Source organism: Entelurus aequoreus, linkage group LG08 (genome assembly GCF_033978785.1).
Source record: "Entelurus aequoreus isolate RoL-2023_Sb linkage group LG08, RoL_Eaeq_v1.1, whole genome shotgun sequence".
Classification (NCBI taxonomy): domain Eukaryota; kingdom Metazoa; phylum Chordata; class Actinopteri; order Syngnathiformes; family Syngnathidae; genus Entelurus; species Entelurus aequoreus.
The window spans coordinates 56,758,126-56,785,175 of NC_084738.1; the positions used below are offsets into that span (position 1 = coordinate 56,758,126).

The following is a 27,050-nucleotide window of genomic DNA, read 5'->3' on the forward strand; positions in this document are numbered from 1 at the left end:
TCAAATCATGCTCCTTTCAGCACTGTTGTTTTTTTAGGTTATAGAGTTTTTATCCAATCAGAATTCAGCTAGTTTATGTTGCCATGCTGTACGAAATCTGCCCGGGCCTTCAGAATCAACAATGCGGAGACACATACAGTTGACAGACAGTTGCGATAGCCAATCAGATCACGCTTTGTTGTCAGTAAGGCCTTCTAGCTGGCCTAAGGCAGATATATATTGTGATGTTATGAGCTAGGTAACATAAGAACTCCATTACCCAGCATGCCACAGTAGTGAAGAGCCCCGTTTAGGTTGTTGAATGTAGACATGCCGGCAGCGGGATGTTTTTGATAAGCACGCTGTGGAGTAAACTTTAAGAAGTCAGCCAACACGCCTCGTCTGCATCTTTTATGAGTAGGCAAGACAACACTTGTATTTTCAAGAAGGATATTTAAAGAGAAACTACATCTTGTCAGACGACGTCGGCCAACCCCAGAAGCCAGCTCCGCTGTCCCGGCGATGAAATGTGAGTTCAGATATTTTATTTCTTTATTTTTTCACATTTAATATTCTAATGTTGACAGTACCACATAAGATATGTTTTAATTGCTGATGCGGGTTTATTGATTTTTAAATGCGCCAGAAAATAACCCGTTTTGTACAATGCCCAGTCGTGCGTAAATGTGTTTCTGTATAGTATTTCTCCAGCAATGGTCATGTGGTGGCATCAATGATGATATTTTGAGAGGCAATCATTGAAGTCGGACATCACTGAAGGCCTAGGTGGGAAACGCACGGCCTGTCACTGCACTTTTATGGGTCCTAAGAGTAAGCGTGTAAAGTCAATCTTATGCTTGCACAAGGGTTAAAAATAGAGATATCCGATGATGGCCTTTTTACCGATATCCGATATTGTCCAACTCTTAATTACCGATTCCGATATCAACCGATACTGACATATACAGTCGTGGAATTAACACATTATTATGCCTAATTTTGTTGTGATGCCCCGCTGGATGTAACAAGGTTTTCCAAAATAAATCAACTCAAGTTATGGAAAAAAATGCCAACATGGCACTGCCATATTTATTATTGAAGTCATAAAGTGCATTATTTTTTTTAACATGCCTCAAAACAGCAGCTTGGAATTTGGGACATGCTCTCCCTGAGAGAGCATGAGGAGGTTGAGGTGGGCGGGGGTGGGGGGCGGGGGCTGTATATTGTAGCGTCCCGGAAGAGTTAGTGCTGCAAGGGGTTCTGGGTATTTTGTTCTGTTGTGTTTATGTTGTGTTACGGTGCAGATGTTCTCCCGAAATGTGTTTGTCATTCTTGTTTGATGTGGGTTCACAGTGTGGCGCATATTTGTAACAGTGTTAAAGTTGTTTATACAGTTACCCTCAGTGTGACCTGTATGGCTGTTGACCAATGCATTCACTTGTGTGTGTGTCAAAAGCCGTAGATATTGTGTGACTGGGCAGGCACGCAAAGGTAGTGCCTTCAAGGTTTATTGGCGGTCTGTACTTCTTCCTACGTCCGTGTACATAGCGGCGTTTTAAAAAGTCATACATTTTACTTTTTGAAACCGATAATTTCAGACATTTTAAAGCATTTATCGGCCTGTATGGCTGTTGACCAATGCATTCACTTGTGTGTTTGTGTCAAAAGCCGTAGATATTGTGTGACTGGGCAGGCACGCAAAGGTAGTGCCTTCAAGGTTTATTGGCGGTCTGTACTTCTTCCTACGCCCGTGTACATAGCGGCGTTTTGAAAAGTCATACATTTTACTTTTTGAAACCGATAATTTCAGACATTTTAAAGCATTTATCGGCTGTTTATTTATATTTATTGTTTATCGGTCATCCCTAGTTAAAAACATATTTTAGCTCTGCTTCTGTTTTTGTGACAGAGACATTTTAAAAAACAAAAGCTTTTTTTTTAATTTTTTTAAATAAGACCCTGTTGCGCAAGAAATTATTTTCCTCAAGAAAGTGCTGAGCATGCAGGACTATTTTTTTCCGAACAGGGATCTTCAGTAATATTTGTCGGATAGGTAGCGCGGTAACTCCCCTGGCGGTTGAGTGCAGTACTACATAAAGAAGTGACGTGGTGGTGTCGTCACAGCACGTTGGCGCCCTCTCGTGGGCCATAGTCAGACTGCAGACAAACCACGTCACAGTCCATTCCCGATTTCACCGCCATGACTTCCCATGGCGTTCCCTGCATCATCATCATCAGCTGCTGCATGGCGTCCAGGCTTGTGTAGGTGGTGGTGGCAGGGAGACTTTGCTCGTCAGCAGGACACAGCTTGGCGCCTTCGGGGGCCGCGAGTTGGACCTCCACCGTCAGCGCACCCGTGCTGATGCATTCTTCCACATTGAGAAGGGTCAGGGACTCCAGGAGAAGCTGAGACGACACAAGATAGCGCTCAAGCAAACTTTCCGGCAACGCCAGCGGTCGCCGTGGTAACGGGCACTTGCCATCTTTGAGGGGAGGTTTAGTTTCTGTATGGCGATGCTCTCCCCAGGGTCGGGGATGTTTGGCCAGAAGACGACTTTAACCTTGCTGTGTGGACAGGAAGTAGACGTTGACACGCCGTGGGACATTGCGGGAGGGGGGGACATCTTTTTACCTTTTCATGATGATGATGAGGAGGAGAACAATCACCAGGACCACGGCCGTAACCACGGACACGATGAAGACCGCTATCAGGCTGAAGGAACCTTGGGAGCAGAACACAAAGTCAGGAGACACGACAAGGGGACAGGGGTTTCACTTCCTGGGCGGACCAGTGACCTCGCTCGTGCGTGCTGACTAGTATGGCGGTGCTTCGGACTCCCGCTCCGGCCCGGGTGACACCTGAGACCTGGACCCAGTATGCAGTCCCGCTTTGAAGACCCTCCAGAGTGTAGCTGTTGACGTGCGCCGACACGCTGACGTCTGCAAGCAGTCGACATGCGTCATTGCCAAGAACAACGTGACACATGGCTGTGTCTCACTAAGTGCACTTGTCTTTTGAAGTACACAAGCGTGGTACACTTGCATACTTACACTTAGCTTAAGTCCATAAGGTTGGTACATATGCGTACTTAAGTGCATAATTGCTCTTGCCTCTTAAAGGAGAACTGCACTTTTTGGGGAATCATTCACAGTCTTTATGTGTGACAAGTAGGGATGTCCGATAATGGCTTTTTGCTGATATTCCGATATTGTCCAACTCTTTAATTACCGATACCGATATCAACCGATACGATATATACAGTCGTGGAATTAACACATTATTATGCCTAATTTGGACAACCAGGTATGGTGAAGATAAGGTCCTTTTTTTTTTAAATTAATAAAATAAAATAAGATAAATAAATTAAAAACATTTTCTTGAATAAAAAAAGAAAGTAAAACAATATAAAAACAGTTACATTAATGAAAATGAGTAAAATTAACTGTTAAAGGTTAGTACTATTAGTGGACCAGCAGCACACACAATCATGTGTGCTTACGGACTGTATCCCTTGCAGACTGTTGTCATTACTCGGTCTTTGGCGTGGTTTGCTCTCCCGTGGTGCAAAAGAATTGGAACGGACGTGGCGTGCAGGTAAAGACATAGTTTAATTATTACTATAAACTCAAACAAAAGGTACAAACAAAAGGCGCTCACAGAGGAGGTAACAAACTTGGCTATGACAAAACAAAAGGCGCGCACAATGGCGGAGAACTATGAACATTAAACAAACAAAAACTTACGTGACAAGAAACTGTGAACATGGCATGAATGTGTGATGTCGCCAGGACGAACAACAGAAACAGAAAAGCCTATATAGTGACATGATAAGTGAAAACAGGTGCGTGACAAACTGTGAACAGGTGCGTGACAAGACTGTGAAAACGTGAGACAGGTGTGTGTGAGTCCAAACGTGGAACAGGTGAAACTAATGGTTGCTATGGTGACAAACAAAACCAGGAAGTGAAACAAGGAACTAAGGAAGTGTCCAAAAAACAAAACAGCACATGGCCAAACAAAAACATGAACACAGACATGACAGAACCCCCCCCTTACGGACAGATCCCAGATGTCCAAAAACAAAAAACAGGATCAAGAGTCATGGGAGGGGGGGAGGGGGACATGGCGGTGGGTCGCCAGACCAGGTGTCCCCGAATCCACCGGGGCAGAGTCAGGTGGCGACGGCGGGTAGACCGCCGCTGAACCTGACGAGGTGGGCGACCTGGGAATGGCCACATTCGTGGCAGACGAGGAGGTCGGCGCACCTGGCGTGGCGGACGCCCATGGAATGGCCACATCCTTGGCCGACGAGGAGGTGGGCGCGTTGTCGTGGCAGGCGGCGAAGCTTGGCGTGGTGCGTCAAGCGGCGAAGCTTGGCGTGGCGGGTCTTGACGAGGGTCTTGGTCTTGGCGTGGGTCTTTGTCTTGGTCTTGGCGAGGGTCTGGGTCTTGGTCTTGGACTTGGTCTTGGACTTGGCGTGGTTGGTCTTGGTCTTGGCCACTTGGCGGTTCTTGGTCACTTGGCGGTTCTTGGTCACTTGGCGGTTCTTGGTCTTGGTCACTTGGCGGGTCTTGGTCTTGGTCACTTGGCGGGTCTTGGTCACTTGGCGGTTCTTGGTCTTGGTCACTTGGCGGGTCTTGGTCTTGGCTTTGGTCTTGGCGTGGGGCAGCCACGGGCGGCACTTGGCGGCGTGGGGCAGCCACGGGCGGCACTTGGCGGCGTGGGGCAGCCACGGGCGGCACTTGGCGGCGTGGTGAAGCTGCGACTGGCGGCACTTGGCGGCGTGGTGAAGCTGCGACTGGCGGCACTTGGCGTCGTGAAGCTGCGACTGGCGGCACTTGGCGTCGTGAAGCTGCGACTGGCGGCACTTGGCGTCGTGAAGCTGCGACTGGCGGCACTTGGCGTCGTGAAGCTGCGACTGGCGGCACTTGGCGTCGTGAAGCTGCGACTGGCGGCACTTGGCGTCGTGAAGCTGCGACTGGCGGCACTTGGCGTCGTGAAGCTGCGACTGGCGGCGCTTGGCGTGGAGCAGGTACTGGCGGCGCTTGGCGTGGAGCAGGTACTGGCGGCGCTTGGCGTGGAGCAGGTACTGGCGGCGCTTGGCGTGGAGCAGGTACTGGCGGCGCTTGGCGTGGAGCAGGTACTGGCGGCGCTTGGCGTGGAACAGGTACTGGTGGCGCTTGGCGTGGAACAGGTACTGGTGGCGCTTGGCGTGGAGCAGGTACTGGTGGCGCTTGGCGTGGAGCAGGTACTGGTGGCGCTTGGCGTGGAGCAGGTACTGGTGGCGCTTGGCGTGGAGCTGGGCGTGGAGCAGGTGGATCTTGGCATGGTCGAAAAACTGGTGGTGGCGGCCGTGCTGGTGGCTGTGGCTTGGCAGGTCGAAAGACAGGTGGTGGGGGTCGTGCTGGAGGCTGTGTCTTGGCGTGACGAAAGACTGGTGGTGGGGGTCGTGCTGGTGGCTGTGGCTTGGCAGGTCGAAAGACAGGTGGTTGTGGTCGTGCTGGAGGCTGTGGCTTGGCGTGACGATGCTGAGCCACCCCACCTGAACAATTCCCAGCCCTAGCCCCCCCCTCAAGGAGCGGATACCAGACGCGCTCCCCGCGGTCTGGAACCGTCTTTTGGGGTGGGCGGAGGGGGTTCAGGAGGAGGGCAGAATCCTCCCCTCTAAATTGTCCAAAATGTCTTTCTTTCCCCCCCACCTGGGCTTTTGTGGGTGAAAAAAAAATTTCTGACTTGGGCGTGGCATGAGTCCTGGGGGGCGGGGCATGGAATTTGGGTGGCTTGGATTGAACCGGTAAAGAATTTGGGAAAACAATCTCCAGGTCTGTGGAGTGCTCCTTGAGCTGCCAGGCTGGCTGATTTCCATTTCCGCCCGGAGGGGGAGGAGCCTGCAGGAGCGCAGCGTGCTGTCCGCTCACCTTCCCTGACGTCCTCGGTCTGGAGCGCCGCTTCCGGGACAGGGATGACGTGCCAACGTCCCCGGGCCAAAGGGAGCTGATCGGCACCAGTTTGCCGGTCGGACCCCACATGAGATCCCTGCGCTCCATGGGGGAATGGCGGAGTGTCTCGGCTTCCATGGCGCGCAGGACCTCCCACGTTCCTTTGTCCAATCTTGCGGGAGAGCTCTTATGCTGGCGACATCTGTCATTACTCGGTCTTTGGCGTGGTTTGCTCTCCCGTGGTGCAAAAGAATTGGAACGGACGTGGCGTGCAGGTAAAGACATAGTTTAATTATTACTATAAACTCAAACAAAAGGTACAAACAAAAGGCGCTCACAGAGGAGGTAACAAACTTGGCTATGACAAAACAAAAGGCGCGCACAATGGCGGAGAACTATGAACATTAAACAAACAAAAACTTACGTGACAAGAAACTGTGAACATGGCATGAATGTGTGATGTCGCCAGGACGAACAACAGAAACAGAAAAGCCTATATAGTGACATGATAAGTGAAAACAGGTGCGTGACTAACTGTGAACAGGTGCGTGACAAGACTGTGAAAACGTGAGACAGGTGTGTGTGAGTCCAAACGTGGAACAGGTGAAACTAATGGTTGCTATGGTGACAAACAAAACCAGGAAGTGAAACAAGGAACTAAGGAAGTGTCCAAAAAACAAAACAGCACATGGCCAAACAAAAACATGAACACAGACATGACAACTGTATTGATATATATTGATATATAATGTAGGAACCAGAATATTAATAACAGAAAGAAACAACCCTTTTGTGTGAATGAGTGTAAATGGGGGAGGGAGGTTTTTTGGGTTGGTGCACTAATTGTAAGTGTATCTTGTGTTTTTTATGTTGATTTAATTAAAAAAAACACACAAAAAACGATACCTATAAAAATAAAAAATAAAACGATATTTTCCGATATTACATTTTAAAGCATTTCTCGGACATCTCTAGTGACAAGCACATATGTTTTTCTTATTTTATGCATTATAACTAGTAAATAAGTGTTGGCAAAAGTCAGCTAACAATATAGACAATGGGAGTTGCTCTAAAAACACCCAAAAGCCTTCTTCAAGGTTTTATACACGTAAATATATATGTAATGTATATGATAACATGTAATATTTACAAAACCGGAGGACACGACGTCCACAGTTTCCAAAAACTATTTGAAATGTGGACTCGTCAGACCACAGAACACTTTTCCACTTTGCATCAGTCCATCTTAGATGAGCTCGAGGCCCAGCGAAGCCGGCAGCGTTTCTGGGTGTTGTTGATAAATGGCTTTCGCTTTGCTTAGTAGGGTTTTAACTTGCACATACAGATGTAGTGACCAACTGTAGTTACTGACAGTGGTTTTCTGAGGTGTTCCTGAGCCCATGTGGTGATATCCTTTACACACTGATGTCACTTTTTGATGCAGTACCGCCTGAGAGATCGAAGGTCCGTAATATCATCGCTTACGTGCAGTGATTTCTCCAGATTCTCTCAACCTTTTGATGATATTACGGACCGTAGATGACGAAATCCCTAAAATCCTTGCAATAGCTCGTTGAGAAATGTTGTTCTTAAACCGTTGGACAATTTGCTCACGCATTTGTTCACAAAGTGGTGACCCTCGCCCCATCATTGTTTGTGGCTGACTGAGCATTTCATGGAAGCTGCTTTTATACCCAATCATGGCACCCACCTGTTCCCAATTAGCCTGTTCACCTATGGGATGTTCCAAATAAGTGTTTGATGAGCATTCCTCAACTTTCTCAGTCTTTTTTGCCACTTGTGCCAGCTTTTTTGAAACATGTTGCAGGCATCAAATTCCAAATGAGCTAATATTTGCAAAAAATAACGTTTTCCAGTTCGAACGTTAAGTATTTTGTCTTTGCAGTCTATTCAATTGAATATAGGTTGAAAAGGATTTGCAAATCATTGTATTCTGTTTTTATTTACCATTTACATAACGCGCCAACTTCACTGGTTTTGGGGTTTGTACGTATTTTGATCATTTGAAGTATACGGCTTAAACAAATCCAATCCAACAATAGCATCATGTCGCACTATTGCCGAGTGCCAAACAAGAAATACGAACGTAATAAAACAATCACCTACTGCACAATATCTGCTCTCTCTGGGATGCAGACTGATGGGATGTTTTTATCTTCCCGTTTAGATGAAGAATTAATTATAATCCTCACGAAGGGTTAAAAGAAGAAAAAAAGTGCCGTAAATGAGCAACTTTTTCTGTATTTTTCGCCACAAGTTTGATGTCGTTGTAGACCAACTTCTCGGTTTAGGACCACAACCTTCTACTGTCCAGGTGAGGGTTTTATAAACGAGAATTACCTTTCACCAGCTCAGAGGCGCCACTAACTATAGTTTGTCTGCGTTAACGCTTATAATAACAGTATTGCTAAAACTTGGTTAATATTCAGGTCACGGGATGTAAATGGAGTATTGTTGGTGTTTTTTGGATGTTTTTTAGAGTGCTTCATGGGCGGAATAGTGTACTCCTTGTAGCTGCATTGTTAGCTACCTCGTACTTGCCGTATTTTACGACTTAGAATGCATTAAAAAAGAAAAAGTATACAATGTTTGGCATATATTATAATTTAAAAAAGTGCATAAGTGTGTTACACTTGTGTACTTTCACTTAGTCTCTTACATGCATAAATAGAATAGAATAGAATGGACTTTATTGTCATTATTTTTGCATATAACGACATTAAGGACTCCAACTTAAGGTGCGGTAGTCGGAACAAATATGGGATAAAAATAAATGACACAAGAAGTAATAAAGATAAAACTAAGAATTGAAATAAATAGACTACTATCCAATAAAAATAATAAGCAATCCTGTACAATATACAAAACAATATACAAAATACTGTACAATATACAGAACAAGACAAGAGTACCGAAGTGATAACTGCAAGTTATCATATATAACTATAAGTGCAGTACACTTGCATCCTTACTTATACTTAGTCTCTAAAGTGCATAAGTGCAGTGCACTTGCATACTTACGCTTAGTCTCTTAAATGTGTAAGTGTGTTATACTTATGTACTTACACTTACTCTTTTGAGTGCATAAGTGAGTTACACTAGCTAGATTTGGTCTCTAACATGCGCAAGTGCGGTATACTTGCGCTTAGTCTCTTAAGTGCATAAGTGTGTTACTCCTGCGTACTTACACTTAGTCTCTTAAGTGCGTTACACTTGAGTACTTACACTTAGTCTCTTAAGTGCGTTACACTTGAGTACTTACACTTAGTCTCTTAAGTGTATAACTGTGTTACACTTGCTTGCTTTCTTATACAGTACTTAGTCTCTTCAGTGCATAAGTGTGTTACTCCTGCGTACTTACACTTAGTCTCCTAAGTGCGTTACACTTGTGTACTTACACTTAGTCTCTTAAGTGAGTTATACTTGTGTACTTACACTTAGTCTCTTAAGTGTGTTACACTTGTGTACTTACACTTAGTACCTTAAGTGTGTTACACTCGTGTACCTACACTTAGTCTCTTAAGTGCACTTGGGTACCTATTTTTAGTCTCTTACATGCATAAGTGCGGTAGACTTGCGCTTAGTCTCTTAAGTGCATAAGTGTTACTCCTGCGTACTTTAACTTAGTCTCTTAAGTGCATTACACTTGTGTACTTACACTTAGTCTCTTAAGTGTATAACTGTGTTACACTTGCTTACTTACTTTTAAGTGCATACGTGTGTTACTCCTGCATACTTACACTTGGTCTCTTAAGTAGAGGTGGGGGAAATAATAGATTTTTAGATGCATCACAATTAGGACATGGACGATTATAAAATCGATTAGTAAACGTCAATAATCGATTTATTTCCTGTAAATAAAGTGAGTCAGACAGTTTTAAAATTTGGTTGACTGCAGCGAAACACTTCACAGAGAGTGTACTTACACTCAGTCCCTTAAGTGCGTAAGTGTGTTACACTTGTGTACTTACTCTTAGTCTATTAAGTGCACTCGTGTATTTATATTTAGTCTCTTACATTAATAAGTGGGGTATACTTGCACCTCGTGTCTTAAGTGTATAAGTGTGTTACACTTGCTTACTTATACCTAGTCTCTGAAGTGCATAAATGTGTTACTCCTGCGTACTTACACTTAGTCTCTTAAGTGCGTTACACTTGCGTACTTATGCTCAGTCTCTTAAGTGCATAAGTGTGTTACACTTGCTTACTTACTTATACCTAGTCTCTTAAGTGCATTAGTGTGTTACTCCTGCGTACTTACACTTAGTCTCTTAAGTGCATTACACTTGTGTACTTAAACTTAGTCTCTTAAGTGTGTTGCACTTGTGTACTTACACCCAGTCTCTTAAGTGTGTAAGTGTGTTAGACTTGTGTACTTACACTTAGTCTATTAAGTGCACTTGTGTACTTATATTTAGTCTCTTACATGAATAAGTGGGGTATACTTGCACTTTGTCTCTTAAGTGTATAAGTGTGTTACACTTGCTTACTTATACATAGTCTCTTAAGTACATAAGTGCGTCACTCCTGTGTACTTGCACTTAGTCTCTTAAGTGTTACACTTGCTTACTTACTTATACCTAGTCTCTTAAGTGCATAAGTGTGTTACTCCTGCATACTTACCTTTAGTCTCTTAAGTGCGTTACACTTGTGTACTTACACTTAGTCTATTAAGTGCACTTGTGTACTTATATTTAGTCTCTTACATGCATACGTGCGGTATACTTGCACTTTGTCTCAAGTGTATAAGTGTGTTACACTTGCTTACTTACCTATACCTAGTCTCAAGTGCATAAGTGTGTTACTACTGCGTACTTACACTTAGTCTCTTAAGTGCGTTACACTTATGTACTTACACTTAGTCTATTAAGTGCACTTGTGTACTTATATTTAGTCTCTTACATGCATAAGTGCGGTTTACTTGCATTTTGTCTCTTAAGTGTATAAGTGTGTTACACTTGCTTACTTACTTATACCCAGTCTCTTAAGTGCATCAGTGTGTTACTCCTGCGTAGTTACAGTTAGTCTCTTACGTGCAGTACACTTGTGTACTTACACTTAGTTTCTTAAGTGCGTTTCACTTGTGTACTTACACTCAGTCTCTTAAGTGCACTTGTGTACTCATATAAAAGGGTAAGTACTTGCGTAACACACTTAAGAGACTAAGTGTAAGTACACGAGCGAAACGCACTTAAGAGACTGCGTATAAGTAAGCGAGTGTACCACACTTATGCATGGAAGAGACTAAAGTGCGTTGCGGTTGTGTACTTCCACTTAGTCTTTTGAGTCCAGTACACTGTCACTGTACACTGCACTTGCAACAGGCAAAATGGTGAGTGTGCAATGATGTACCCTCAATCGTCGCCATCTTGGCTACGTAACGAAAGGGGAGGGGCTAAATTGGAATAATGACAGCAGGTTATTGCTGAATATCGGGATTATTTTGGATAAGTGCGTGACTTGAGTAATGGCCGACAGTACAACACACTCAGTAACTAACAGTGTTGGGACTAACGCGTTACAAACTCAGTTACAGTTACTACATGATGCGTTACTGCGTTATTTTACGTTATTTTTAATGTAGTATCGGCTAGAAACTGATAAGATCTGAGTGTGTTTTATTGGAGCGCTGTGGAAGAGGCGACAAGGAAGAGACGCGTGTGTGTGGGAGGGGGCGTGTCTGTGTTTACTAACAAGACATGGCTAAGCCCGAAGCCGAGTTTCTTAACATGGAGATATTCTCACTACTTTTCTTTTGTCGACCACAAAGAAAAGAACATTTTAGTTAAATGTAAGTTGTGTCTTAGATCTAAGATCCTATCCTAGCAATTCAAATCTGCTGAAACAGCTACAAAAGCAACATGCTTCGACGAAGCTAGTAAAGAGAGACACACTTCACCTCCTAAGCAACAGCGGCTGTATTTTAACGAGGCACTGCGCACTGAAGGTACACACACTCTGTCAATTCTCTTATATACTGTTGCTCTTTCATTCTAGACTTCTAGAGTGTTTGATTATCACATCACTCTAAATGTATAGGCTACAAAGTTCACAAACATAAAGAGGGATGCTAGTGGGCCAGGCCAATCTTTCCTTATCTCTAAACTAAAACTGGGGAAATGTGTAGAGTGTTCTGGGCTTCAGACATGATTTTTATTTCAGAATTCCTTGAGAGAAAAAAAGCCTGGTTAGGCTTTGTGTATGTAGTGTGTGCCTTCCTTGCTTTACAGCTATGTTGTTATTATGCTGTTTGTTACTTATGTATGTTATGTTGCAACTATTTAAAATAGTTTTGTCAATTTGTTCTGGCCTGAAACAAATTAGCCCTTTGAAACATATCTTTGTCTTTGTGTGTTGTATGTAGCTTAGCAGAGTTCAGTGATGCAAATGCATGTCAAGTTGATCAACAGATTGTATTATTCTCCAGTGCCATAACAGTACTGAAATGAAGGCTAAAAGGGCATTAAAGGGGGCCTTAATTTTTTTTTTACAAAAAATAAAAAATAAATAAATAAAAATATATATATAAGTAACTAAATAGTTACTTTTCACAGTAACGCATTACTTGTTGGTGTAAGTAACTGAGTTAGTAACTGAGTTACTTTTGAAATAAAGTAACTAGTAACTGTAACTAGTTACTGGTTTTCAGTAACTAACCCAACACTGGACTCTTGGCCAGGTCTCCCTTGGAAAAGAGATCTTTGATCTCAATGGGATTTTTACCTGGTTAAATAAAGGCTAAATAAAAATAAATAACTAAGTACACAGTGTAGGCAGTATACTTCCTGAAGTACTCCGTTTGAGGTCTTACTTGTCTCCTGCTGCTGGTCCTCCATGTAGTGAACAACGTAGCCCAGCAGGAAGCCTCTGAGCTCCTCCTGCGGGATGGACGACCACCGCAGCTCCATGGCGTTGTGCGTCACGTTGGCCACGCTGACGTTGGCGGGCGCACTCAGTGGAGCTTCAAAGCGTCAGCAAGTGCTCTTAGTCACCTTGTCTTTGACACCTCCGAGGAGCAAAATGAGACTCACGTCCTTCCAGGAAGTAGAACTGAGCGCCGGCGTAGGTGACCTCGCTGTTGTTGACGCTCTTCAGGTTGCACGGCGTCGACTGGGGGCGCACGTGCAGCCAGACGTTGTATCTTCTGTACGCCTCCGGGCGCTCTGAGGCACACGTGATGCTCATCAAAGATTGTTAGCGGCGCGTTTAACCGCGACATGAAGTCAAACCTGGCCCGGGAGACAAAGTCCAGGAGTTTTTGGTGTCCTCAAAGAAGGACCTGTAGGCCGCGGGTCGTCCCTCGGAGCTCCACTCCACGCTGAAGCACTCGTTGGAGCCCACCAGGTCGTCCCTGGAGAAGACGGTGAAAGACTCGTCGCTGTGGACGCTCACATTCAGCATCCCGTCGCCTCCTGAGCTCGGAAGCGGAGAAAAGGAAATGCAGTGAAGCGTTTCCAAACAACGCTTAGAGTGAGACGTCGCCCGCCACTGACCGGCGACTATGGGTAGCACCGTGACGCGGGCGGCGGGCGACTCGCTGGCGTTGTTGAAGGCGCTGACGTCCACGTGGAAGGATGAGAAGGAGAGGACCAGAGTGACGTGAGGATGCAAGCGGTTCACGTGTTCCCGCGGCGGCTCCCGCAGCGGCTCCCCCGACGCCTTGGCCACGCTCACGTAGTAACCGTCGTGCACTTCAGCATCGGGGAACTGACGGGGTCAAAGATAATTTCAGTCGGAACTCAGTAGAAAGACGAGCAGCTCCTCGTGTTTTATTCAAACATTTGACATCTTTTGAAAAGTATTTATTGGTTATTTTGTTTATTATTATTATTGTTGTTGTTAATTTTATTAATAACAATATTTCACAACTTTTTTTAAAAAATATAACTAAACATATTTTTGGGTTAACATGTTTTTATTAATAATACTAACAACAATATTAATAATATTCTTACTATAACTATTAATAATCTGGTATCATTATTGACATTACCATATTAGTATTTATAATTAGTAAGTATTACTATTATTGCTGTTGTTTATTATTACTATCAACAATAATATTTCTAGTTTTAACAATAATGTTGTTTATTACTACTATCAACAATATTTTTCTAGTTGTATTGTTTATTATTGTTTATTATTTATTACTACTATCCAAAATATTTCTAGTTAAATTGTTTATAATAAGTTTTTTATTGTGTAATTATGTTATAGTTATGATCAACAATAATAATATTTATCATAATATTGTTTGTTTATAATATTTTCTGTAAGTAATAAAATAGTATTTTTATCATTACTAATGCATATTATTAGTAGTATTGTTTATTATAGTTAATATATAATATATATTGTTTATTGTTTAAAATATTAGTAGTACTATTATTGTTGTTTATTATATAATAGTTATTATTATTAACAATAATAAAACAAATAAATGATATTTCTGGTATTTAACTTTTTAAAAATGGTATTACTGTTATGAGTAATACAAATAGTATTTGTATTAGTCTATAACCTACTCAGGGGCCTGCCCTCAGATCCGTAGGTTGTGAGTTCAAACCCTGGCCGAGTCATACCAAAGACTATAAAAAAAATGGGACCCAGCTTGGCACTCAGCATCAAGGGTTGGAATTGGGGGTTAAATCACCAAAAATGATTCCCGGGCGTGGCCAACGCTGCTGCTCACTGCTCCCCTCACCTCCCAGATGAACAAGGGGATGGGTCAAATGCGGAGGACAAATTTCAACACACCTAGTGTGTGTGTGTGACTATCAGTGGTACTTTAACTTTTGTCATTACTGATAATAATTTTGCTATTATAATTATTATTACTTTATTCTTAATAAATATAATATTGATTTATATCATGATTATTATTATGGATATTATTAGCATTATTGTATATTGTTAATGATAATAAATAGTATTATTAATAATACATATTGCTAGTCCCATAGTCCTAGGGCTGATAACTGACCAGTCCTAGGGACAAGTTCTGACTAGTCCCATAGTCCTAGGGATGATAACTGACCAGTCGTAGGGCTGATAACTGACCAGTCCTAAGGATGATAACTGACCAGTCCTAGGTAGAACTGACCTGTCCTAGGGATGATAACTGACCAGTTGTAGGTATAATTAAATTAGTTTTGCTTACAATTTCGTTGTACAATGTACAATGACAATAAAAATCTATTCTATTCTATTCTATAACTGACCAGTCCTAGAGATAACTGACCAGTCCGGGGGATTATATCAGACAGTCCTAGGAACTAAATCTGACCAATCCTCAGGTCGTAGGGACCAGATCTGACTCGTCCTAGGGTCCTAAGGACTAGATCTAACCATTCTTACGGTCCAAAGGACAAGATCTGAAAAGTACTAGAGACTAGAACTGACAAGTCCTTGTGTCCTAGAGACTAGATCTGACTAATCAGGGTGGCGTGGCTCGCAACTTGAGGGTTACAGGTGCGATTCCCGCTTTTGCCATCCTAGCCAAGACCCTCTACCATCCACACTGGTTTAAATGTAACGTGAAGATGTAGATTATGGGTTCCACTATGTGAAGCGCTTTGAGTCTCTAGAGAAAAAGCACTATAAAAATATAATTCACTTCACTTCACTATTATTATTATTAATAATGAGTATTATTACTGTTAACATTGATGTTCATATGATCATTAAAGGCCTACTGAAACCCACTACTACCGACCACGCAGTCTGATAGTTTATATATCAATGATGAAATCTTAACATTGCAACACATGCCAATACGGCCGGGTTAACTTATAAAGTGCAATTTTAAAATTCCCGCCACACTTCCGGTTGAAAAAGCCTTCGGAGGATGACGTATGCGCGTGACGTAGCCCGGGGAACAGAGGTATGCCTTCCCCATTGAATACAATACAAAAAAGCTCTGTTTTCATTTCATAATTCCACAGTATTCTGGACATCTGTGTTGGTGAATCTTTTGCAATTTGGTTAATGAACAATGGAGGCTGCAAAGAAGAACGTTGTAGGTGGGATTGGTGTATAGCGGCTGGCTGTAGCAACACAACAAGGATTACTCACTTGGATAGCAGACGCGCTAGCCGATGCTAACCGGCCACCGCACGAATGATTGGGTGAAGTCCTTCGTCGCGCCGTCGATCGCTGGAACGCAGGTGCGCACGGGTGTTGATGAGCTGGGCAGATGAGGGCTGGCTGGCGTAGGTGGAGCGCTAATGTTTTTATCATAGCTCTGTGAGTTCCGGTTGCTAAGTTGCTAAGTCAGCCTTAGCGTCGTTAGCAACAGCATTGTTAAGCTTTGCCAGGCTGAGATCTATTAACCGTGTAGTTACATGTACATGGTTTAATAGTATTGTTGATCTTCTGTCTATCCTTCCAGTCATGGATTTATTTCTTTTGTTTCTATCTGCATTTGAGACAGATGCTATCACGTTAGCTCATGCTAATGAGCTTCGTCGATGTATTGTCGTGGAGATAAAAGGCACTGAATGTCCATTTCGGGGTTCTCGACTCTCATTTTCAAGAGGATATAGTATCCGAGGTGGTTTAAAATACAAATCCGTGATCCACAATAGAAAAAGGAGAGAGTGTGGAATCCAATGAGCCAGCTTGTACCTAAGTTACGGTCAGAGCGAAAAAAAATATGTATTTCACTGCATTCTAGTCCGTCACTCTAACGTTCCTCGTCCACGAATCTTTCATCCTCGCTCAAATTAATGGGGTAACGGTCCGAATAGCTCTAGCTGCGTTGAAAACAATAGGAAAATATGAGGGAGTGAACAACTGACAACGTCATCACGCTACTTCCGGTAGGGGCAAGGTTTTTTTTATCAGAGACCAAAAGTTGCGAACTTTATCGACGTTGTTCTATACTAAATCCTTTCAGCAAAAATATGGCAATATCGCAAAATGATCAAGTATGACACATAGAATGGATCTGCTATCCCCGTTTAAATAAAAACATTTCATTTCAGTAGGCCTTTAATATTACTATTATTGTTGATAGCATTATTGTTATTAATGATAATGTCGACATATATATGTATTATTATTCATGTCATTACTATTAATAAAAAGCTTATGCAAAGAAAATGATGGATTTAAGTGACAAAAATTTAAAAAGCAAATACAGTTTATAAGAGGAAAAATACCGTCCACGCCAGCGAGAGCGTCCTCTGTCCCGTTCTGTCAGACATCTTTTGGTCCACACGTACAATGACGGGCGGACGGGTCAGTTCTGAAGGCCCAAGAGACTTTGAGTGGCGTTTATACGACAAGGACACAAAAGAAAGACAGGAAGTGGACCTGGTGGCAGCGCGTAGACGTCGCTCCACGGACACTGAGAGCACTTGTCGCTTTTCTCACATCGCACCTGAACCTGGTACGCCTCCGACGCATTCACGGGAGCCAGCTGACACACGGTGGCACTCTCACAGCACACCTGAAACACACGTGCGTTGATTTCCTGGCGTGTCACCTGAAGACGCTAGCGATGAAGATAAGTGCGAGGAAGAGGAAGCCGATTTACCGCAGCACACACAAAAAACTATGTTTAGAAAACCGTCGAGGCCTCAGGAGAAAACTGAATTATGTCAGCTAAGTACTTGTTTTGGAAGTAGGATTAGTTGGAAAAAATATTTACAAACCCCGTTTCCATATGAGTTGGGAAATTGTGTTAGATGTAAATATAAACGGAATGCAATGATTTGCAACCCATATTCAGTTGAATATGCTACAAAGACAACATATTTGATGTTCAAACTGATTACAATTTTTTTTTGTGCAAATAATCATTAACTTTAGAATTTGATGCCAGCAACACGTGACAAAGAAGTTGGGAAAGGTGGCAGTTAATACTGATAAAGTTGAGGAATGCTCATCAAACACTTATTTGGAAAATCCCACAGGTGTGCAGGCTAATTGGGAACAGGTGGGTGCCATGATTGGGTATAAAAACAGCTTCCCAAAAAAATTTAACAAGAAAGGATGGGGCGAGGTACACCCCTTTGTCCACAACTGCGTGAGCAAATAGTCAAACAAATTAAGAACAACGTTTCTCAAAGTGCAATTGCAAGAAATTTAGGGATTTCACCATCTACGGTCCATAATATCATCAAAAGGTTATGAGAATCTGGAGAAATCACTGCACGTAAGCGGCATGGCCGGAAACAACATTGAATGACCGTGACCTTTGATCCCTCAGACGGCACTGTATCAAAAACCGACATCAATCTCTAAAGGATATCCCCACATGGGCTCAGGAACACTTCAGAAAACCACTGTCAGTAACTACAGTTGGTCGCTACATCTGTAAGTGCAAGTTAAAGCTCTACTATGCAAAGCGAAAGCCATTTATCAACAACATCCAGAAACGCCGCCAGCTTCTCTGGGCCAGAGCTCATCTAAGATGGACTGATGCAAAGTGGAAAAGTGTTCAGTGGTCTGACGAGTCCACATTTCAAATTGTTTTTGGAAATATTTGACATCGTGTCATCCGGACCAAAGGGGAAGCGAACCATCCAGACTGTTATTGACGCAAAGTTCAAAAGCCAGCATCTGTGATGGTATGGGGGTGCATTAGTGCCCAAGGCATGGGTAACTTACACATCTGTGAAGGCGCCATTAATGCTGAAAGGTACATACAGGTTTTGGAACAACATATGCTGCCGTCTTTTTCATGGACGCCCCTGCTTATTTCAGCAAGACAATGCCAAGCCACATTCAGCACGTGTTACTACAGCGTGGCTTCGTAAAAAAAGAGTGCGGGTACTTTCCTGGCCCACCTGCAGTCCAGACCTGTCTCCCATCGAAAATGTGTGGCGCATTATGAATCGTAAAATACGACAGCGGAGACCCCGGACTTTTGAACGACTGAAGCTCTACATAAAACAGGAATGGGAAAGAATTCTACTTTCAAAGCTTCAACAATTAGTTTCCTCAGTTCCCAATCGTTTATTGAGTGTTGTTAAAAGGAAAGGCCATGTAACACAGTGGTGAAAATGCCCTTTCCCAACTACTTTGGCACGTGTTGCAGCCATGAAATTCTAAGTTAATTATTATTTGCAAAAAAAAAAAAAGTTTATGAGTTTGAACATCAAATATCTTGTCTTTGTTGTGCATTCAATTGAATATGGGTTGAAAAGGATTTGAAAATCATTGTATTCCGTTTATATTTACATCCAACACAATTTCCCAACTCATATGGAAACCATCATTAAATCATTTAAAGTCTATACTAATTGTTTGCTTTGCTAGCGACCTGCTTATGCGTTCGGCCGTCGGCTGTTTTGTGTTGCACGCAGAACGACCGCACGTTCTTGGCGTCCTCCTGCGGCCAGTCCACCAGCACCTCCACGCTCTCCGAGTGGCGCTTGAAGTCCACGTGACGCGGCGGCCCGCAGTGCACTGCAAGGTGGAAGGAAGGGGGGCGTCCGTGTTAGCGAGCTTTTTGATTGATGGATTGAAACTTTTATTAGTAGATTGCACAGTACCAGTACATATTCCCATACTTGCCAACCTTTAGACCTCCGAATTCGGGAGATGGGGGGGTGGGGGGGACGGTGGGGTTGAGGTGTCGGGGGGGGGGGGGGGGAGTGGGCGGGGTTTGGTGGTAGCGGGGGGGGGTATATTGTAGCGTCCCGGAAGAGTTAGTGCTGCAAGGGGTTCTGGGTATTTGTTCTGTTGTGTTTATGTTGTGTTACGGTGCTGCTGTTCTCCCGAAATGTGTTTGTCATTCTTGTTTGGTGTGGGTTCACAGTGTGGCGAAGATTTGTAACAGTGTTAAAGTTGTTTATACGGGCACCCTCAGTGTGACCTGTATGGCTTTTGATCAAGTATGCCTTGCATTCACTTGTGGGTGTGTAAAAGCCGCATATATTATGTGACTGGGCCGGCACGCTGTTTGTATAAAGGAAAAGCGGATGTGACGACAGGTTGTAGAGGACGCTAAAGGCAGTGCCCCAATATTGTTGTTCGGGGAGAAATTCGGGAGAATGGTTGTCCCGGGAGATTTTCGGGAGGGGCACTGGAATTCGGGAGTCTCCCTGGGAAAATCGGGAGGTTTGTCAAGTATTCATATTCCATACAATTGACCACTAAATGGTAACACCCAAATAAGTTTTTCAACTTGTTTAAGTTGGGGTCCACATTAATCAATTCATGGTACAAATATATACTATCAGCATAATACAGTCATCACACAAGTTAATCATCAGAGTATATACATTGAATTATTTACATTATTTACAATCCGGGGGTTGGGATGTGGAGGGGGTTGGGGCGGGGGGGCTTAGGTTTGGTTGATATCAGCACTTCAGTCATCAACAATTCTATCATCTGAGAAATGGACATTGAAACAGTGTAGGTCTGACTTGGTAGGATATGTACAGCAAGCAGTGAACATAGTGAGCTCAGAAAGCATAACAACAAGTATATACATTTGATTATTTACATTTGATTATTTACAATCCGGGGAGGTGGGATGTGGTGGGGGGAGGGTGTTAGTCTAGGGTTGAGGTGGGATGTGGTGGGGGGAGGGTGTTAGTCTAGGGTTGTAGTTGCCTGGAGGTGTTTTTTTAGTGCGGTTTTGAAGGAGGATAGAGATGCCCTTTCTTTTACACCTGTTGGGAGTGCATTCCATATTGATGTGGCATAGAAGGAGAATGAGTTAAGACCTTTGTTAGATCGGAATCTGGGTTTAAAGGCCTACTGAAACCCACTACTACCGACCACGCAGTCTGATAGTTTATATATCAATGATGAAATCTTAACATTGAAACACATGCCAATACGGCCGGGTTAACTTATAAAGTGCAATTTAAAAATTCCCGCCACACTTCCGGTTGAAAAACTCCTTTGGATATGATTTATGCGCGTGACGTCACAAAATCCACGGAAGTGGTTGGACCCCGTCGAACCCGATACAGAAACCTCTTGTTTTCTTCGACAAAATTCCACAGTATTCTGGACATCTGTGTTGGTGAATCTTTTGCAATTTGTTTAATGAACAATGGAGGCTGCAAAGAAGAACGTTGTAGGTGGGATCGATCGGTGTATTAGCGGCTAAGTACAATACTTACAGCAACACAACAAGGACTAGCAGACGCCTAGCCGATGCTTGCCGCCAAACCCACGGATGAAGTCCTTCGTCGCGCCGTCGATCGCTGGAATGCAGGTGAGCACGGCTGTTGATGGGAAGATGAGGGCTGGCTGGCGTAGGTGGAGCGCTAATGTTTTTATCATAGTTCTGTGAGGTTTCAGGCACAACACCGGTTGCTAAGTTGCTAAATTAGCCTTAGCGTCGTTAGCAACAGCATTGTTAAGCCTTACCAGGCAGAGAATTTTTAACCGTGTAGTTACATGTACATGGTTTAATAGTATTGTTGATCTTCTGTCTATCCTTCCAGTCAGGGATTTATTTATTTTGTTTCTATCTTCATTTGAGAACGATGCTATCACGTTAGCTCAGTAGCTAAGTGTGTCACCGATGTATTGTCGTGGAGATAAAAGTCACTTTAAATGTCCATTTTGCGTTCTCGACTCTCATTTTCAAGAGGATATAGTATCCGAGGTGGTTTAAAATACAAATCTGTGATCCACAATAGAAAAAGGAGAGAGTGTGGAATCCAATGAGCCAGCTTGTACCTAAGTTACGGTCAGAGCGAAAAAAGATACGTCCATCACTGCCTCTCTAATCCTTCACTGTAACGTTCCTCATCTACGAATCTTTCATCCTCGCTCAAATTAATGGGGTAATCGTCGCTTTCTCGGTCCGAATCTCTCTCGCTCCATTGTAAACAAAGGAAAATTGAGAGGAATATTGCCTCCTGTGACGTCACGCTACTTCCGGTACAGGCAAGGCTTTTTTTATCAGCGAGCAAAAGTTGCGAACTTTATCGTCGATTTTCTCTACTAAATCCTTTCAGCAAAAATATGGCAATATCGCAAAATGATCAAGTATGACACATAGAATGGATCTGCTATTCCCGTTTAAATAAAAAAAAATCATTTCTGTAGGCCTTTAACGTGGTTTGTGGAGCTCCCCATGGTGTTGTGGTTATGGCGGTCATTTACGTTATGGAAGTAGTTTGACATGTACTTCGGTATCAGGGAGGTGTAGCAAATTTTATAGACTTGGCTCTGTGCAAGTTGTTTTACTCTAGGTGTGTATAGTTGTTGTGTCATTCTGCTAGCTTACTAGCTTGCGTGCTAACAAGGTGAAGAGAATGGTTCCGACTCACACAGGCTGTGAGGGTGTGCCGTGAAGACGTCTTTGGTGCAGTTGGAGCCCACCAGCTCCAGAACCTGAGCGGTCATATTGTAGTCGTGGAAGACCTTGGTGACCTTTGTGTTCCTGTAGACCCGACAGTAGCCTCTACTACAGACATCAACAAGGTGAGTTTTAAACGTGACTCAACACTCCAAAGGACCGTCACTGACCTCTGCTGGACGACCAGCATGAAGACAGACGGGGACGACCGGGACGCTCCTCGCCTCCACGTACAGTTCAACTCTCCTCGCGAGTGATGCTTGCCAACGCATTGCAAGCCAGAAACGCCACCTGACACAAAAACACCTGCTGGACTTTTCTGCTGGCTCGTAACTTGTCGACTGTGATGACTCGTTACCTGGCGAGGACACTCGGCAGTGTTGGTATGCGGCCGGGAAGTTGGCGTCTTTGCAGGACACCCAATCTTAACAGAACATCATCAAACAACGTAACATGGCTCCCATCGTACAACGTAACGTAACATTGTGCAACGTAACAGGACATCATCGTACAACGTAACGGGACATCATCAAACAAGGTAACAGGACTCCCATCATGCAACATAACAGGGTGCAACGTAACGTGACATCGTACAACGTAACAGGACGTCATCCTACAATGTGAGGGGACATCATGCAAAATAACAGCGTAGAACATAACAGGACATGGTCAAATGTAACAAGACACCATCATGCAATGTAACATGCAACGTAACATTGTTCAACATAACATGACATCGTACAACGCAACAGGACATCATCAAACAACGTAGCAGGACACCATCATGCAACGTAACAGGACATCATTGTACAACGTAACGGGACATAATCAAACAAGGTAACAGGACTCCCATCGTGCAACGTAACAGTGTGCAACGTAAGGTGACATCGTACAACGTAACAGGACATCATCGTACAACGTGAGGGGACATCATACAACGTAAAAGTGTATAACGTAACAGGACATGGTCAAATGTAGCAAGACACCATCATGCAATGTAACATCGTGCAACGTAACATTGTTCTACATAACATGACATCGTACAACGTAACAGGACATCATCAAACAACGTTGCAGAACACCATCGCGCAACGTAACGTAACATCGTACAACGTAACATCATACAACGTAACAGGACAACATCAAACAACGTTGCATGACACCATCACGCAACGTAACGTAACATCGTACAACGTAACATCGTACAACGTAACATCGTACAACGTAACATCGTACAACGTAACAGGACATCATCAAACAACGTTGCAGGACACAATCGCGCAACGTAAAGTAACATCGTACAACGTAACAGGACGTCATCATACAACGTAACGGGACATTATCAAACCACGTAACATCGTGCTACGTAACATTGCGCAACGTAACGTGACATTGTTGTACAACGTAACAGGACATCCTCATGCAAAGTAAACATTGTATAGCGTGTAACAGGACACCATCATACTACGTAACGGGACATCATCATGCAACGCAACATTGTATAACGTAACAGGACATCATACAACATAAGATACGATGTAAAGACATCGTACAATGTAGCAGGACATCATCATGCAACGTAACTGTGCAATGTAACAGGACATCATCATGCAACGTAACTGTGCAATGTAACAGGACATCATCAGACAACGTAACAGGACATCATCTAATGCAGGGGTGTCCAAACTTTTTCCACTGAGGGCCGCACACTGAAAAATCTAAGCAAGTAGGGGCCATTTTGATATTTTTTATTTTAAAAACCAATACAATATATGTATAAAAGATATACATTTAGGCCTCCACTCAGGCTCGATCCCGGGGGCCCCAAAGGGTTTTGGTCAAAAAGATATTTAAAATTCAGTATTATTATTCAAGGTTTAAATCTCTAGATCAACATTAGGTCTATCTGTCAATATAACGTATTTAAAGATTTAAGTTGTATGGTCTTTTTGTCAAAGAAAACCCTGTTTTTTTAATGGAAAAAAACACAAAATATGTAATATTTTCACCCAATAAAATTTTGAAGTGGAATATTTGAGATTATATAATAATTTTAAAAAAAAGGTCAATAACTCATAAACATTGATTTTAATTCATTATTTTTTGAGCAATGACACTTAAAAACAAATCACACTAAAATTATTGGGGATCCACAAGGGTCCTACTCATTAAAGTGTTAAAAAATAAATTATATATATTTTTTACTGTTTACTTTTAACACAATAATCTCGAGATCAACTTCAGATTTATCCGTCAATTTTAAGTTGTATTGTTGTTTATGGTTTTTGTTTGTTCGTTTTAGGCCCTTCTTTGGTGGGGGTTGGTGTTAGCTGGGGGGGGGGGGGGGGTGTATATTGTAGCGTCCCGGAAGAGTTAGTGCTGCAAGGGGTTCTGGGTATTTGTTCTGTTGTGTTTATGTTGTGTTACGGTGCGGATGTTCTCCCGAAATGTGTTTGTCATTCTTGTTTGGTGTGGGTTCACAGTGTGGCGCATATTTGTAACAGTGTTAAAGTTGTTTATACGGCACCTTGCATTCACCATACTTGCCAACCCTCCCGATTTCCCCGGGAGACTCCCGAATTTCAGTGCCCCTCCCGAAAATCTCCCGGGGCAACCATTCTCCCGAATTTCTCCCGATTTCCACCCGGACAACAATATTGGGGGCGTGCCTTAAAGGCACTGCCTTTAGCGTCCTCTACAACCTATCGTCACGTCCGCTTTTCCTCCATACAGACAGCGTGCCGGCCCAGTCACATAATGTATGCGGCGTTTACACACACATGAGTGAATGCAAGGCATACTTGATCAACAGCCATACAGGTCACACTGAGGGTGCCCGTATAAACAACTTTAACACTGTTACAAATATGCGCCACACTGTGAACCCACACCAAACAAGAATGACAAACACATTTCGGGAGAACATCTGCACCGTAACACAACATAAACACAACAGAACAAATACCCAGAACCCCTTGCAGCACTAACTCTTCCGGGACGCTACAATATACACACCAAACACCACCCCGCCCCCACCTCATTTTCCCATCGATAGCGTGACATCATCACGCTCGGGCGAGCACGCAGGAAGCGCATGCTCTTTCAGTCAATTAGTGTGCGAGGAATATATATATATATATATATATATATATATATATATATATATATATATATATATATATATATATATATATATATATATATATATATATATACATACATACATACATACATACATACATACATACATACATACATACATACATACATACATATATATTTATATATATTAGGGCTGCAACTAACAACTAATTTGATAATCTATTAATCTGTCGATTATTACTTTGATTAATCGATTAATAATCGGATAAAAGAGACAAACTACATTTCTATCCTTTCCAGTATTTTATTGGGGAAAAAAACAGCATACTGGCACCATACTTATTTTGATTATTGTTTCTCAGCTGTTTGTAAATGTTGCAGTTTATAAAAAAGGTTTATTAAAAAGTAAAAATAAATAAATAAATAAATAGCCTCTGCACATGTGCATAGCATAGATCCAACGAATCGATGACTAAATTAATCGCCAACTATTTTTTAAATAGATTTTAATCGATTTAATCGAGTAGTTGTTGCAGCCCATATATATATATATATATATATATATATATATATATATATATATATATATATATATATATATATATATATATATATATATATATATATATATATATATGGGCTGCAACTAACGATTAATTTGATAATCGATTAATCTGTCGATTATTACTTTGATTAATCGGATAATAGAGACAAACTACATTTCTATCCTTTCCAGTATTTTATTGGAAAAAAAACAGCATACTGGCACTATACTTATTTTGATTATTGTTTCTCAGTTGTTTGTAAATGTTGCAGTTTATAAATAAAGATTTATTTAAAAAAAAAAATTATTTATTTATTAAAAATAATAATTAAATTTTTTTATAAAGCCTCTGCGCATGCGCATAGCATAGATCCAACGAATCGATGACTAACCCAATGTGGCCCCCAAGTCAAAACGTTTAGTGGTCTAGTGTCTGCTCTGCAGTTGCTGTGTTAATTGTGTGCTGAGTGTGTTGAAATGTTTTATTCTAGCATCATATTGTGTGTTTTGAGGATTTCGAGCGGGTGCTATTGCGTCATACTGTCATGTTTCTAAATCTGACTAGTGGGTCGGGTGCCTCCCCAACCTCAAACCTCACTGCACGTCACCGAGATGTACCCAACTACACAGTATGAAGTGAACCAGTATGAATGTTCCAGCTGATTAGAACCAGTGTGGAAGTGAAGTCAGAACACGTCAGAGATGGTTCCGAGCCACCAAACATCCACAAAAGAACGGGAGAGGAGCGACTCAGAAAGGGAAAAAACACACCTGGCGAGGTCGGGTTCGGCGAGGACGTCCCGTGGTGAGCCAGAATGCCACCTGCGACAAGGAGGTTAGAGTTGACAGGACAAGTTGCGCTTGGGGGACAGGTGACTCACCCAAGAAGAAAAGAAGAAGACGCCGTGGTCCCAACATGATGATGATGATGATGATGATGATGGCGAACTCGAAAGAGGACGCTCGGTGTGAAGAAAAGACGATCAAACTTGAGAAGACATCTTTCTACTTCTGCTTTCCACAAATAAAGCTTGAGCCTCGCGTCTTGCAGACGTTGGTAAGAGAGTGAGGAGTGGGTGACGCCGGGACGAAACTCACAGGAAATCCTTCACACTCTGATGCCTTCTACTTAGTCACTTGAAAAATGTCACATGCATCATCCTTAATGGCAAATGTTGGCCTTTT

At 42.7% G+C, this 27,050-nt stretch overlaps 1 protein-coding gene across 1 annotated transcript; it reads right to left on the bottom strand.

The window, feature by feature from the left end:
• LOC133656409 (interleukin-6 receptor subunit beta) lies at positions 1–26,783 on the bottom strand. Its single transcript, XM_062057493.1, has 16 exons — positions 26,747–26,783; positions 26,637–26,687; positions 22,578–22,643; positions 22,390–22,510; positions 22,191–22,327; positions 19,211–19,356; positions 17,257–17,392; positions 17,103–17,188; positions 13,434–13,647; positions 13,170–13,352; positions 12,972–13,103; positions 12,752–12,901; positions 2,776–2,919; positions 2,612–2,702; positions 2,460–2,544; positions 1–2,385 (listed from the first exon to the last, which is right to left on the bottom strand). The coding sequence occupies exons 1-16, from the start codon at positions 26,781–26,783 to the stop codon at positions 2,098–2,100; spliced, it is 2,067 nt and encodes a 688-aa protein (XP_061913477.1). The 3' UTR covers positions 1–2,097.
• Between the last annotated feature and the right edge of the window lie 267 nt (positions 26,784–27,050).

Bases quoted from the DNA above. Each gene is read 5' to 3' on its own strand.
- LOC133656409 (XM_062057493.1), bottom strand. From the start codon at position 26,783: ATGTTGGGACCACGGCGTCTTCTTCTTTTCTTCTTGG. The intron at 22,328-22,389 runs GTCAGTGACGGT...TGATGTCTGTAG, and splicing joins ATGCTGGTCGTCCAGCAGAG to TAGAGGCTACTGTCGGGTCT. The intron at 19,357-22,190 runs GTGAGTCGGAAC...TCCACCTTGCAG, and splicing joins GGCACACCCTCACAGCCTGT to TGCACTGCGGGCCGCCGCGT.